At 46.1% G+C, this 14,268-nt stretch overlaps 1 protein-coding gene across 2 annotated transcripts in view; it reads left to right on the top strand.

Moving 5' to 3' along the window:
* The window catches only part of LOC138303675 (alpha-2-macroglobulin-like protein 1), a 599,538-nt gene that overhangs the window by 146,167 nt on the left and 439,103 nt on the right, over positions 1-14,268 (top strand). For both annotated transcript variants that reach the window (XM_069242992.1, XM_069242993.1), the window contains exon 7: positions 1,386-1,470. In XM_069242992.1, the coding sequence (XP_069099093.1) occupies positions 1,386-1,470 (85 nt within the window). The remainder of the gene's footprint in view (positions 1-1,385; positions 1,471-14,268) is intronic.

Genomic DNA, 14,268 nt, shown 5'->3' with positions numbered 1-14,268 from the left:
AAAACCTAACTAAGTCAGAAGTCAAGAGATCACCTTTCAGCTGTCGATTGCTCTACTCATGTATTTGAAGAGGTGAAACTGTTGCCCAGATGGTGTGAACAACCAATGTTTATGGTCTGGCTGAAGGCTTTTTGTCTGCACTAGGAAACAACTTACTTAAAATTAGTGTAAACAAGGTGGAATAACTGAGCTCTTGTTTGCTCCATTGGTTAAGAAGAGGGGAGCAAATTCAGTATCTTCCCTTGGGACAGTATAGCCTTATTGCATTCTTCAGTAACATTGAGTGATAGCATAAGACACTATTTACCCATCTTTAAATAAAGGACCCCCTCCCTTCATATTATGTGTGATCTTTTTCGCTGGCATGCAACTTCAGTGACCGAAGGGGCTAGGCAAACAACTGCACTCTATTTTGTAAACACAAATGGTGTTAGAAGTTCAGAAACTAAGCCCACCGATTGTGCTCTTGGTTGATGTTATTAGTACAATCCTAGGACTGGTGCAGGTAAATAATGCCATTTCCTCGTCGATGATTCATGGGCATCAGGGACCCCTGATTCTAAGTGCCTGATCACGATCTTGGCGGATGGGATACTCCCTCACAAATGTGACAGAAATCCCATCCGCCATATTGCAAGTTCTATGGGATATAATAGAACTTCTAATACTGCAGACGTGATATCCGTCGCATTTGTGACAAAGTATCTCATCCGCCAAGACCGTAATAAGGCGCTATGCCTGCTGAGGGCTGATATACTATCCTTCTGACTACAGTTGAGCCTCCGTGAGTACCACAGAGATCCACATTTGATATTTCTTTCTCTCTTAGGAAGAGGCCAATCCACGGTGCTTAGGTGCTTTGCGCCCTACTTGATTCCTTCTTCGAACCTCTCTTCTTCACTTCACTGTCTAGTGCAGCATTGCATCCACCTTGATTCCTCCCTCAAAACTCTCTTTGCCTCACTGTGTAGTACCGCACTGCATCCATCTTGAATCCTCCCTCATAACTCTCTTCTTCATCTCATCATCTAGTGTAGCTTTGTGTCCACCATGATTCCTCCTTTACATCTCTCTTCTGTGCCTCACTGACTAGTGTAGCTGTGCATCTCTCTCACACCTCACTTCTTTACCTCACCGAACTACTGCAGGGTTTCATCCCCCTTGATTGCTCACTTACCAACCTCTCTTCCGTGCGCCATTTAGTGCAGCTGTGCCTTCACCTTGATTTCTCCTTCACACATCACTTCTTTGCCTCACCATCTAGTGAAGGTTTTCATCTACCTTGATTGCTCACTCACCAACCTCTCTTCTTTGTGGCATTTAGTGCAGCTGTGCGTTTACCTTGCTTCCTCTTTCACACTCATTTTCTTGGCCCCAATGTCTAGTGCTCCCGAAGTTTGAAGTCATATTTGTGGGGCCATTCCGGTTCTCTGCCTTGGTGAAGTCATTTCAGCTCAAGGTCTGTGGCAGGTGAGTGCTCCAGTAGTTAAGTAAGTAAAGTTAATTGTTTTGCTTCTGTTATTAAAAAATATCACTAATTACACAAACAATCAGTATAAAACCAAATACAATTAAAAACAATCATGGTTCAACAAATTCAGCTTAAACCATAAAAACAACCAATAAAACATGAATATCATAAATACACAGTAAAATGTGACCACCAATATAAAACTGTGTAATGTATATGTAAGTTCATCAGTATGTCCTCCTCTCATCGATCACCAATAACATGAAACTGTGTAAAATGTATGTAAGTTTATTCATTTGTCCACACCATTTATCCCTATGAGCAGTGTAAAATAGTAAAATATTGGAAACCACATAGAACATATTTTTTACCAAATTATTGTCAATACAATTCAATGCGGTGACATCCTAGCAGACACATATTCCATAGTTTTAACAAAATTGCACAAGAGATTATAGTTACTTCCCAATTAGGAATCTAATCCATGATGCCCTTCATGATCTTATTTGTAAAGCATTAAAGTGCTTGAGTAAAACATATTGATGTGCATCAAACAAATTTGGGCAATTTTGGGCACATCAAACTGTGTACATAAATAATTTGATTGACTGTCAATACAAGTCAATATAGTGGAATCCTAGAATACACATATTCCATGAATTTTACAAAATTACACGAGAGTAATGGGTGCTTCCCATTTAGGCATAGAACCAGAACTGTCCTATGTGATCTTATTGGTAAAGTATTAAAGTGCTTGCATAAAAAGTATCTTTGTGCAACCATCAAACTTGAGAAAACACAGAAAATGTGAATTACCAATTCTTTTTTATATCCACATAGGCAACAAAATTGTATTGGCCATGTGCTCTTTCAATGTGGAGTATTGTCCTTTGTGGGAAGATCACCCATCCTTAACCTCAACTTAATGTAATGAGAATTTGAGTTGTTCAAGTAGGACTGTGGTGTAAGCAGACATACGAGTTTCTAAACATCCATGCATGGGCTTTCTTGGCAAATTGATGTTTTTCCTGATGGTGTGAAACAAGTCTAACTGACCTGTTCACCACTTGTTTAAAAGGAGGACCTGAGTCGGAAGAGCCCCTTAGCAAAGTAAACCCTAAGGTGCTCAATGCACAGGATGCTTTTTACATGAGGAATATTTCTACCACTTCTAGCTTCTGACCAGAAGAGAGATGCCAAGGAAGGGTCAGGTGGTTGTTCAATTTTTCACAGAATTTAATAAATGCGTCTTGGTGCGAGAGAGCTTGGCTTAAAAATCCAAATTTCAGGCGAATCTGTGACTGTGATGAATTGGGTTGCAGTCTGAGAAGATGTCTGTTGATTTTCACTTTAAGTGTCTACAGAAGCTTAGAATCTTGCCATGGCATTATTTCTGATCTGTAATAAAGTGATGGTATAAATTTAGACAAGATTGCCTTGAGAATGCAAAGGAATGTTGAGCCTCCCAGATTAGTTTGTAATGATTTAAAGGTGGCTGCCAGGGAAGTTGCTTTTTGTTTCAATGCTTGAAAATGTGGGTGTAAACTGAAGTCATCAATCAAAAATGGCTCTTAGGTATGAATATGTTCTAGTAATGTTCAATTTTCCATCAAGGTACCAAGGGAAGGTCTTTTTCCGCCGTAGGTTACCAAAAACTATGACGTTTGTTTTCTTGATGCTTATTTCCAACCCATCCCTCCAACTTTTTGTAGCAAAGGTGGTTATCAAGTGTTACAGGCCTATTTGAGTCTTACTGAGTAAGACTATATCACCAGCATACTGAAGACTAGTCAGGGGAGTCTGGGCTAACCACAGTGCATCAGAGTTTACTACATTAAAAGTACAATTGAGGTGTGAAATAAATAAATAAAATTAAAGTAGCACAAGCATGCAGACATGTTTTAGACCATCACTTGTTTTCATCTTTTTTTGGTTGTTGAGCCATCTCCCAATTTTACTTTTACCCAGGAATTATGGTATAGAAGCTGGATGGCGCGAATGCTGAGGATATTCCCCATTGATTTAGTTTAGCTCACAGAGCCTGCCCTGAAGCCTTATTGAACATAGATTTTAGGTCCACGAAACAGGAATAAAGTGAAGATTTACTTTAGAGAAGGCTGTTTGTTGTGGTACCCATATTTTTTTGAAAGTTTTATTTATTGGTATCAGTGACTTTACTGAAACCAAATCCTCAAGGTCCTTGAATAGGAGTCTAGAAAACAAATGTTGCCTCAATATCCATTAAGGCGATAAGCCTGTAATTGTTTGGATCGTCTCTTTTGCCGCTGTTTTAAATAGAGTTGAGCATGGTTCCTCTCTAAGAGTCTGGAATTACATTGTCAGCAAGGTAATTATTACAAAAAATACACATGTTGGATGATGAAAACTCAGACTCAGCTTTGTATAGTGCTGTTGTGAAGACGTATTGTGTTAATGGGTGAACGTAAGGAGTGTATGGCGCTGCCTCTCAGTTATCCACTTAAATCTAATGATATTGATGGTGCACTTAAAAGAAGATCACCTTTAACCTCTTCCATACAGTGATCATATCACTGATAACAGTATCATTTTATATAAGGCACACATCAAGCACAAAGTCCATTGTGAGAATCGTTTTTGTGTCTTTTATTCTTCAGGACTTGAGTTCCCGCTGCACAATTCAACCATCACTTGTCAATTGCCGCCAATTGTCGCCTACACGTGTTTCGTCAGGGGAGTGACCCGTGACTTCATCAGGGCTGCAATTGCATTCGTATAACAACTTATCTGTACAATCTTCAAATACATAATATCATTGAAAGTACAATTGAGAACATCTCTCATGCAAAGAGTGGGATTCTAATAATTAATCTTTTGTGTAGAAGAGGAAAAGGAGGGCCTTGGAGCTGCTGTCAGGCTGCACTAACACCTAGGTCGGCTGCCTCTGCCTAACACACTGCAGCTCATCCCCTAGCACTAGCCTTCACATTCTCACCACTCACCCCTGGGGGAAGGACAGAGGCCTAGGGCTTGTGATGGTCAGTGGACCAATGAACCCTTTCAGCTCAGGCCCTCTGGTCCTGTGTCCAAGGTCCTGGTCCAGCCGGCGAGTGAAGCTCCTTTCCCTTCTTGCAATTTCACATTGATGGGCCCTCCAATAATTTGTAGGACAGCAGGGAGGGGATTATGCTGTCTATTTTGGCTTTCACTGTCAGTGGACAGGCATAATCATTTCTACTAAAACTTCTTCATTAACACATGCTACTGCTTTCCATTTTCCCTAAGCACTTCTTTTCCCTTGAGGTGCAATAAAATCTTCAGTAAGAGGCATGGACATCCCAGGACATTTGTATAATTACCCTGGGCATGTTTGTGCATCTGCCTCTCTTTCTAGCACTTCCTCTGTCTCACCTCTCACTCTCTACCCAATGGTGTAATATAACCTTAAAATGCCCCCGCAATGTACTCTGAGGGGTGGACCTATATTCAATCACCCTACCACCTGCCATTTTCAAGCACCTCACGTTGCCACCCACCCCCAAGATATCAGTAGGACTTTCAACGATACTGACAAATTCAAGGACGTATATCAGAGATGTTTTTGCCCGTATTTATTTACAAAATAAGGCTATAGTGACTCCAAAAGAGAAATAATTGATGACATATAAGGACTCCAGGGCACAGTCATAGAGCTACAAGCATGTCAATGGTAACATTGAGCAAAAGTGGTGCATTTGTGCCACTGAAAATTTCATTTGGAATGCACTAATGAACCATGCTACTCTTCTTTTGTGTCTTTCACGTTTCTCGATCCCTTCTTTCTGAGTCTGCCTCTCACCTTTATCTCACCATCATCACCTTTTCTCTTTTGAGCATATCAGCAATCTCTCATGCTTCTAGCACTGCTACCCTCACTAACATGTTTAAGCCCCCCTTACTTAAACATGGGGGGACTGTCCAATCCCGCTGCCTCCTCTCTCTCCCAGTTCTCCTCATACCTCCACTTCTATCCTTCAGTTTCATCAATTTCCTTGAATCTCCTCTTTTCGCTCATCTTTATTTCTCTTGCTCTCATGCTTCTGACATGTTCCCTCACACCTCCCCAATCTGTTCTGACAATTTTGCTCTGACCTCTATTTCTCCTGGAATCTTTGCACTTCAGTCTCTCATTACTACAGTCTATCCCTTCCAATGTGCTGCTTATCTCCAACTCTCAACCTCTCATTTGTTAAACGCAGGGGCATATTTATACTCCGTTTGCGCCGAAATTGCGTTGGTTTTTTTTAACGCAATTTCGACGCAAAACTAACTCCATATTTATACTTTGGCGTTAGACGCGTCTAGCGCCAAAGTCCATGGAGTTAGCGTCATTTTTTAGCGTGGACACCTACTTTGCGTTAATTATATGCAAGGTAGACGTTCCCGTCTAAAAAATCGACTCCGAAGCATGTGCGTCGGATTTATACTCCCGGGCAAAATTCACGCCCGGGAGTGGGCGGGTCAAAAAAAATGACGTACGGCCGCTTTTGCGCCGTTTTTTAGCGCCTGCAAAAGGCAGGCGTTAAGGGACCTGTGGGCTCTGAAGGATGCCAGAGGTGCCCTCCCATGCCCCGAGGGACACCCCCTGTCACCCTTGCCCACCCCAGGAGGACACCCAAGGCTGGAGGGACCCATCCCAGGGACATTAAGGTAAGTTCAGGTAAGTGTTTTTTCTTATTTTTTTTTGTGGCATAGGGGGGCCTGCATGCCACTATGCCCAATGACCATGCCCAGGGGACAGAAGTCCCCTGGGCATGGCCATTGGGCAAGGGGGCATGACTCCTGTCTTTTCTAAGACAGGAGTCATTTCTATGGGGGTTGGGAGTGGAAAAAAATGGCGCAAATCGGGTTGAGGCGAAAAAATTGCCTCAACCTGACTTGCCCCATTTCTTGACGCCCAAGCCCCATATCCCCCTACGCCGGCGCTGCCTGGTGTACGTCGTTTTTTTCCACGCACACCAGGCAGCGCCGGCGGCTAACGCCGGCTAACGTCATTGGTTAAATACGGCGCCCGCATGGCGCTTCAGAATGGCGTTAGCCGGCGCTAATTTTTTTGACGCAAAACTGCGTTAGCGCAGTTTTGCGTAAAAAGTATAAATATGGCCCTATATGTGTATCTATCTTATGCTTATCGCTATCTCTCTCAGTTTAATTGCCTTCCTGCACTTCATTCACACACCCTCTTCAAATTTACCTTCAACCTGCACACCTCACATTCTCCAATAAATATATATATATATATATATATATATATATACCATCCACACTCCTTTTAATGTTTAATCATACCTGTTACCACTAAATATCTCTCTTCAGTTCAATTCCTACTTCCAACTTTATCCCTTTGATTCTCCCACTGTCATCACTCAGGGCCTTATTACATTGCGGTAACCGTCGGACCACTGCAACTGTTGTGGTCCGGCTGCCACATCACAACTCAGGGAGTCAGACCGCCGTCCCTGCCGGAAATATGTTTCTCGACGGTCCAACGGCAGTCTGAGTTGTGCTCAGCCAGGGCGTGGCTGAGTTCAGCGCTGCCTTGCTGATTACAACTGTACTTGCTGCCAGCCTTCCCATGGCGGTCTGGCGGTAAGTCAGTGCTGGAGGCCCCCCTCCCCAGCACCGTCAGAATGCACACTGTCTGCTTTGCAGACAGTGCACATTGCGAGGGTGCTGGGGGGCCCCCTTTGCGATGGCCTCAACTCGATGTGGAGCCGAGACCAATGCTGCCGCACAGTTTCCACTGGGCTGACTCCGCCGATCACCTCGGTGGAAACCTTGTAATGGGGAAACCACCAGCTCCGTGGCAGTCTCCTCACTGCAAGTCTGGTGGTTGCCTTGTCTGACCACCAGATGCGTAATGAGGCCCTCAGTGCCACTTTCAGCACCATCTCCGTATCTGCATTGTTGGCACTTCCGCATCCCCAGTTGCCCAACTACCTCCACCTTTACCACTTTCTCACAATTTCAAACTACTATCACACTTGTTTCCTTCACTGCTACCTCTCTCAATGCCATGCATTTTCAAACTTCTATTTTTCATTTTAGTTCTTTCATTTGCAGTTTTCCGTTCATCTCCCTTAGTTTTCTGCTGCTTCCTTTAGACTTCCCCCTTTCTAATTCCATATTTTACACTTGTGTCATCTCCCTTTCACATTCCATCACTTCACTCATCCTGTAACATCTATGCCCATCCCGTAGGAACTCTTTATCCACTTTGCAATAGATAGCTGTCTCCTTTTTATGTTTATCTATCCCTGTTGCACCGTATCTGACTCATGCCTTCCTACTCCTGCTCTTTGTCATTGTTCAGCCTGTGGTCTTACTTTCTCCATTCGCTCTGCTTCTCACTTCCTTTTATCCAGCTCCTTTGTTCTTTTCCTGTAAATTCCACTCTTTGTGTGTTTTTTTCTGTCCTTTTAAATTCCTTGCTTTTTTCATTACTCATCTTTAATTTCTTAGTATTGCCCCTTTTGTATATCTCTTTTCCTTTTTCCTTTTTCTGTCACCTGCTCTCTTTCTCTGTTATCCCTATGTGTTTTATCCTCTCTTCTTTTTCTGTGTTTTCAAACATTTCCCTCTGGCACAATGCTGAGTCCTAACTCCCTTATGCTCTTAAACCCTCAGCTCTCTCAGCTCTGTCTTCTCACTGGTTTATTTACAGACTTCTGCCTAAATGCATTTAATTATTTCAACACTTGCAATAGAATTCAATAGCCAAAGGTTCAATTGAACAAGATTCATGTTCAAAGTACAGGTACAGCACAGGTAGGAGCAGTTTAGTTTCTCAAACTTACAAGAAGTAGTCCACGGGTAGCAGTACTAATAAAGCTCTGATATGTAGTAGAAGTGCAACCTTCACTCACACCAACAGAGCAAGATTTCCTCCTGCAGCATATGTTCAAGCAGCATCATTATGAGTTTCCTTCATGCAGAAGAAGAGGAATAGCACACAGACTTCACTGCAAGCTTCCGTCATGGAAAACAGGCTTCTCAGAGGGATCTGTTGTGCCAGCTCCTTACATCCAATGAACACAATAAGCAACAGCACTGCAAACCTTACCTACTGCACAGAAAATGTGCAGGATAGATATCAGCATTGAAATCACTCTAAATTTAAAGTATTACCGTAAGTGGACGTGCAAACATTTCTAGCAAACAGGTTCAGCATGGGCAGCAGCTATGTAAGCTCCTCTTGCAGTTAACCTGAAAAATATGAGCACCAGCTGTACAGGTCTCCCTCATGAAACACATCCAACCAGACACAGGAGTGCTGCAAACATCCCTCACAAAAGCGAAAGAAGGATCAGTGACATCCACTTTCATGTGAGCGGTAAAGCATTCAGCACCTGTATAGGCGCCTTGCACCCAAACAGGTAGAACACCACAGCAGAAGATCAAGCATATGTGACGAAACAGTTGATACAGTGTGAAGGGATATGTGTTGTTGGAATTTGCTCTTTTTGATGGGTCATCCCCAATCTTTTTGCCTCCTGCCTCCTATTTGTTTTGACCTGTTGCTGTTGGCTTTTGAACTCTGAGCACTTTACCACTGCTAACCAGTGCTAAAGTCCATATGCTCTCTGTGTAAATTGTATTGCTGATTGGTTTATCCATGATTGGCATATTTGATTTACTAGTAAGTCTTTAGTAGAGTGCACTAGAGGTGCCCTGCGCCTGTAAATCAAATGCTACTAGTGGGCCTGCAGCACTGGTTGTGCCACCCACAATAGTAGCTCTGTAAACATGGCTCAGACCAGCCACTGCAGTGTCTTTGTGTGCAGTTTTAAACTGCCATTTCAACTTGGCAAGTGTACCCACTTGCCAGGCCTAAACCTTCTCTTTTCTTACATGTAAGACACCCCTAAGGAAGGCCCTAGGTAGCCCCATGGGCAGGGTGCAGTGTATGTTTAAGGTAGGACATATTCTAATGTGTTTTATATGTCCTAACAGTGAAATACTGCTAAATTCGGTTTTCACTGTTGCACGGCCTATCCCTCTCATAGGTTAACATGGGGGCTGCCTTTAAATATTATTAAAGTGTAGATTCACTTTGTGAGCGGATAGACATGTGGAGTTTGGGGTCTCTGAGCTCACAATTTAAAAATACATCTTTTAGTAAAGTTGATTTTAAGATTGTGTGTTTGAAAATGCCACTTTTAGGAAGGGAGCATTTTCTTGCTTAAACCATTCTGTGACTCTGCCTGTTTGTGCATTCCCTGTCTGGGTCAGTTTGACAGTTTGGCTGTTTGCACCTCTCTCTAGACAGTAACACAAAGGGAGCTGGGGTGTAGTCTGCATTTCCTGATGAGCCATCTGTGCTAGGGGGGAGGAGTGGTCACTCACATCTGAAAGGGCTGTGCCTGCCCTCACACAATGCAGTCTCCAACCCCCTGGTGTGTGTCTGGGGCCTGACTTGGGCAAGGCAGGATCTCACCATCAAGCAAGACTTTTCTTTGAAGTAAGCCTACCTCAAAGGGCAAAATGGGCATAAGAAGGGCACCCAAAATCACAGACTTTAGATCACTTCTGGAAACCAAGAGGAACCTCTGCCTGGAGAAGAGCTGAAGAGCAGAAGAGCTGCCCTGCCTGTGACTCTGCTTTGTGGAGCTATCCTGCAGTTGCTGCTTCTGCCTGGTGAAGGGGACAGACTGGACTCAGTTGTGCATTCCTGATTGTGAAAAAATCTCCAAGGGCTTTTCCTGAGCTTGCCTTCTGTTGTTGACGTCTCAAGGTCATCAAAGACTTCCCCTGCCAGCACCTGGACTCTCTACTGAGACTCCTGCCCTGTCAAGTGGTGCCCTATCCAGTTCCTGGGGCCTTGACAGGTGAAGCTAGCATACCAAGCCTGAAAATCCACACACAGACTGCTGTGCGGGGGAATTTTTTTACGCAACCTCCGAAAGCGGCTGAAGAAACGACGCGCCGCCGGATCCGCGTCTGAAATCGACGCAACGCTTGCAGCGCAGCTGGAAGATCGACGCAACCAGCTGGAGAAACGATGCGCTGCATCGTTGATGGAGGCTGGTACCGTCACAACCCACACAGCGTGGTTTTGCTATCACCGTGCAGCAGTGTTTTCGATGCAAACCTTGCTGGGTGTGGAAAAACAGAGCAACGACTGCCAGGACCAGAGTGCTGTCCGGATCGATGCATTGCTGCCCTGTGGGGAGGAGAAACGACACACGCTGGTCCTACCGTAGAAGGAGAAACGACAAACGATCTCACTTACGGGTGAGAAATCGATGCATCGCTTACCTTTTTCGACGCACACTCGCCTGTGCGTGTTATTTTAACGCAACCCAAGTACTATTCAACGCTAACAGTGTTAGCATTGTTTCCTTAAGGATTTAAGACTCTTTTTGCATTTTAATTAATAACTCGACTTGGCTAACTACGTGACCACATAATACTTGTCTTGTGATTTTTGTTTTTTTCTCATGGGACTCCTTTTGTTCTACTTCCATGTTTTGCTGATCTATTGATTGACTTTTCTTTGAACTTCATTGGGTACTTGTTCCTGCCTTTGGAACTTTGCACTTGTTTGCCATCCTGTCTCAATCTGAAGATACACCCGCTGGAGCTGTGTTTGAATCAGGGAAACTGAAAAGGTACTCAGTTGCTCATTTGAAACAGTTCTGTAAAGATCTTGCCTGTCCCGTTAAGAGCTCCACCAGGAAGGGGGAGCTGCAAGAGGCACTGAGGGCCTGGGTGTCAGTCAAGGAGGGTGGGGGACACACTGAGGAGGAGGATGGGGAAGTGCAGAGGTTACACAGTGGTGTACTAGAAGTACCTGGTATGCCTGGGGGGAGGGTCCCCAGGAGGGGTAGCAGGGTGTCATCCAAGGGTCTGACTCCTGAAGAGTTACAGGACAGACAGGCAGATAGGGCTCAGCAGTTGAAGGGAGAGGAGTTGAGGATGCAACTGGAAAATAAATTAGAAGAGATGAGGAGGGCCTTAGAAATAAAAAATATGTTTTTGGCTTATGAGCTAAAACTGAAAGAGCTGGAAGTCATGAGGGCGGAGTCCAGCTGGAATGGTGGCAGCAACAATTCTATATCCAGTGCTGCTGAAGAAGGGCACATCCCCAGAGATGTGGTGCCCCTCATTAAGAAGGAAGTTAACACACACCAGGAGGTTCAGGGGTAAGAGGTAGCTCCAGTGATGCATATGGTCCCTGAGGTGGATTGGGGAACTGGCATGGGGAGTCAAATTACTAGTGGAGGGAGGGACACTCTACTGACTCTAGGTGAGAGTGACAGGGAGAGGGGTTCACCCCAGGTAGAGGTCCTGGTTATGGAGTGTGAGGACATCTCAGAGATGTGTGGGTTGTGTGTCAGTGACAGCCAGGTACTGTCTCACCAGTCTCAGGAGGGTGATGTGGGGTGCTTTTTCAAGGCTGAGTCACTGGATGGTTGGGTGAAGGGTAGTTTGGTTAATTCATGTATGGGGCTGAGTGATGTAGTTGCTGGAGAGCATATGTCTAGTCCTTATTTTCCAGAGCTACGCCAACACCAGGTGGAGTGTGAGTTCTCTGACCCCAGGAAACTTACACTGGAGGCATTTGGGGGTGCCCCTGGGGAGGAGTGGTCTAGGTATTACCCAACCAGGTGAGGTAGGGAAGGATTACGGTATCCCAGGTAGGTCCCAGTGTAGTGGGATGGGTGAGGGACCCCATGTCCAGTCTCAGAGGAGAGGGAATGGGGATGAGCTGAGGCCCAAGGTGCCCGAGATCCAGGCCCAGGTCCTGGAGGGTTCAATGAGGGAACACCAGGAGGGGAGCCTAGCCTGTATCGCAGGGACATCTGCTGAGAGAGACCCCACAGTGTCAGGAGTACTTGGGGGGGCAGCTGTAGCCACCCTCCCATTAGTTTTGGTGTCTGGCTGTACCACTCCTAGTGAGGGGGTGCAGAAGTCCAGACAAAGGATTGAGAGGGGGTTGCAGACCCCAGTGGAGAACCTGGAGGGACAGGGGTCAGCTCTGAGAGCAGAGCCCCAAGGAATGACCTTGGTGAGACCATTTCTGGGTTGGTGGGAATCCAGACACTGCCAGATGGGCAGGGGTCAGGGGACCTGCGCCAGCCAGACCCTTGTGTGGCCCTTGGGGACGGTGTGTCCCTTGAGGGGGGTAAGTGTACTCCCCTAGAAGTCCTGGTGTGCCAGGCAGTGGTTCAACCGCAGGGTGGTGACTCTGGGTTGGATGACCAGGTTCAGGGGTTAAACTCTGACGAGGTGGGGAGTAGGTGTGACCCCCAGGAAGTACTGGGTTGTCCGGCAGTGTTCCAGTCAGAGGGTACAGACCCTGGCCTGGAGGTTCAGATGCAGGGGCTAAACCCTGATCTGAAGAGAAGGGCGGTTTGCCCAATCACTGCCCTGGTGTGATTTGTAGGGGTACTCTCCCTGAAGGGAGGGGTGCAGAACCCTGGATTGGAAGGCCAGGTTCAGGATGTCCCCTCTGACCTCGAGTGAGGGGCTACTGCTAACAGTGCCCCTACCATGTTGTCCTCTGGGGGGGGCACTCCTAGTTGGGGGGCTGCAGAACCCCAGAATGGAGGGCGGGGAGGGAAGCCTCACCCCTGGCCCTGGTCCAACCGGAACATACAGACCCCATGTTGGAAGACCAGTTGCAGGTTTACATCCCTGCACTGGTGGGAGAATTGTGCAGGACTGCTTCTAAAACCACCCTGACAATTTTGTACTCTGGGGGTGCCGCTCATGGAGGGAGGGTACAGAGCCCCAGAGGGAAGGACCAGGGTCAGGCTGTCATCCCTGACCTGGTGGAAGGGAGAGTGGTCAAAATGTGCCAGGCACCTGGGGCTACCGCCCCCCACTCTCCACAGTCACTGTGGTTGGAGAGCCTTGAGAGGCCTGGGGCCTGGCTCTTATCCCTGACAGCTGTCAGTGGCCACTGTGACTTGCTTTCCTGGTGGAAAGAGTTGCCCCTGGGTGGGGGACAAGAGTCACACCCCGGGGGTGGAGTGGGCAACACCACTGTGTTAGCCCTGGTAGTACTATCTGCCCAGTGGGATACATCTGTGAGCAAAATAAAGTTAGGTGCTGCACAGATGGTGTCTGCAGGTGAGGAGAAGGGTTCCCCATGGGTTAGCTTAGTGGGCCCTGAGAGAATGGTCAGAGGTATCCAACTGGAGTCCGGAAGGTGTAGAACAGGAACATGCCCCTGCTGTTGTGGGTCTGGGTCCCTGTTCTATTGCCCCACTTAGGGAAGCACATCACGGTATTGATTGGTCTCCCCTGGCTTTAGGCTGGTGGGGGGGTTGTGTTGAAAATGGCCCTTTTTGCAGGGTCATCCCCAATCTTTTTGCCTCCTGCCTCCTATTTTTTTCTGACCTGTTGCTGTTGGCTTTAGAACTCTGAGCCCTTTACCACTGCTAACCAGTGCTAAAGTGCATATGCTCTCTGTGTAAATTGTATTGTTGATTGGTTTATTCATGATTGGCGTATTTGATTTACTAGTACTTTCTTAGTGGAGTGTACTAGAGGTGTCCAGGGCCGGCATATCCTGATGAGCCATCTGTGTAGGAGGGAGGGGAGTAGTGGTCACTCACACCTGAAAGGGCTCTACCTGCCCTCACACAATGCAGTCTCCAACCCCCTGGTGTGTGTGTCTGGGGCCTAGCCTGGGCAAGGCAGGATCTCACAAACAAGAGAGACTTTTCTTTGAAGTAAGCCTACTTCAAAGGGCAAAATGGGTATAAGAAGGGCACCCAAAACCACAGACTTTAGATCACTTCTGGAAGCCAAGAGGAACCTCTGCCTGG

The sequence above is a fragment of the Pleurodeles waltl genome, chromosome 7 (genome assembly GCF_031143425.1).
Source record: "Pleurodeles waltl isolate 20211129_DDA chromosome 7, aPleWal1.hap1.20221129, whole genome shotgun sequence".
NCBI lineage: Eukaryota > Metazoa > Chordata > Amphibia > Caudata > Salamandridae > Pleurodeles > Pleurodeles waltl.
This window is presented reverse-complemented; position numbering and strand designations above follow the sequence as displayed.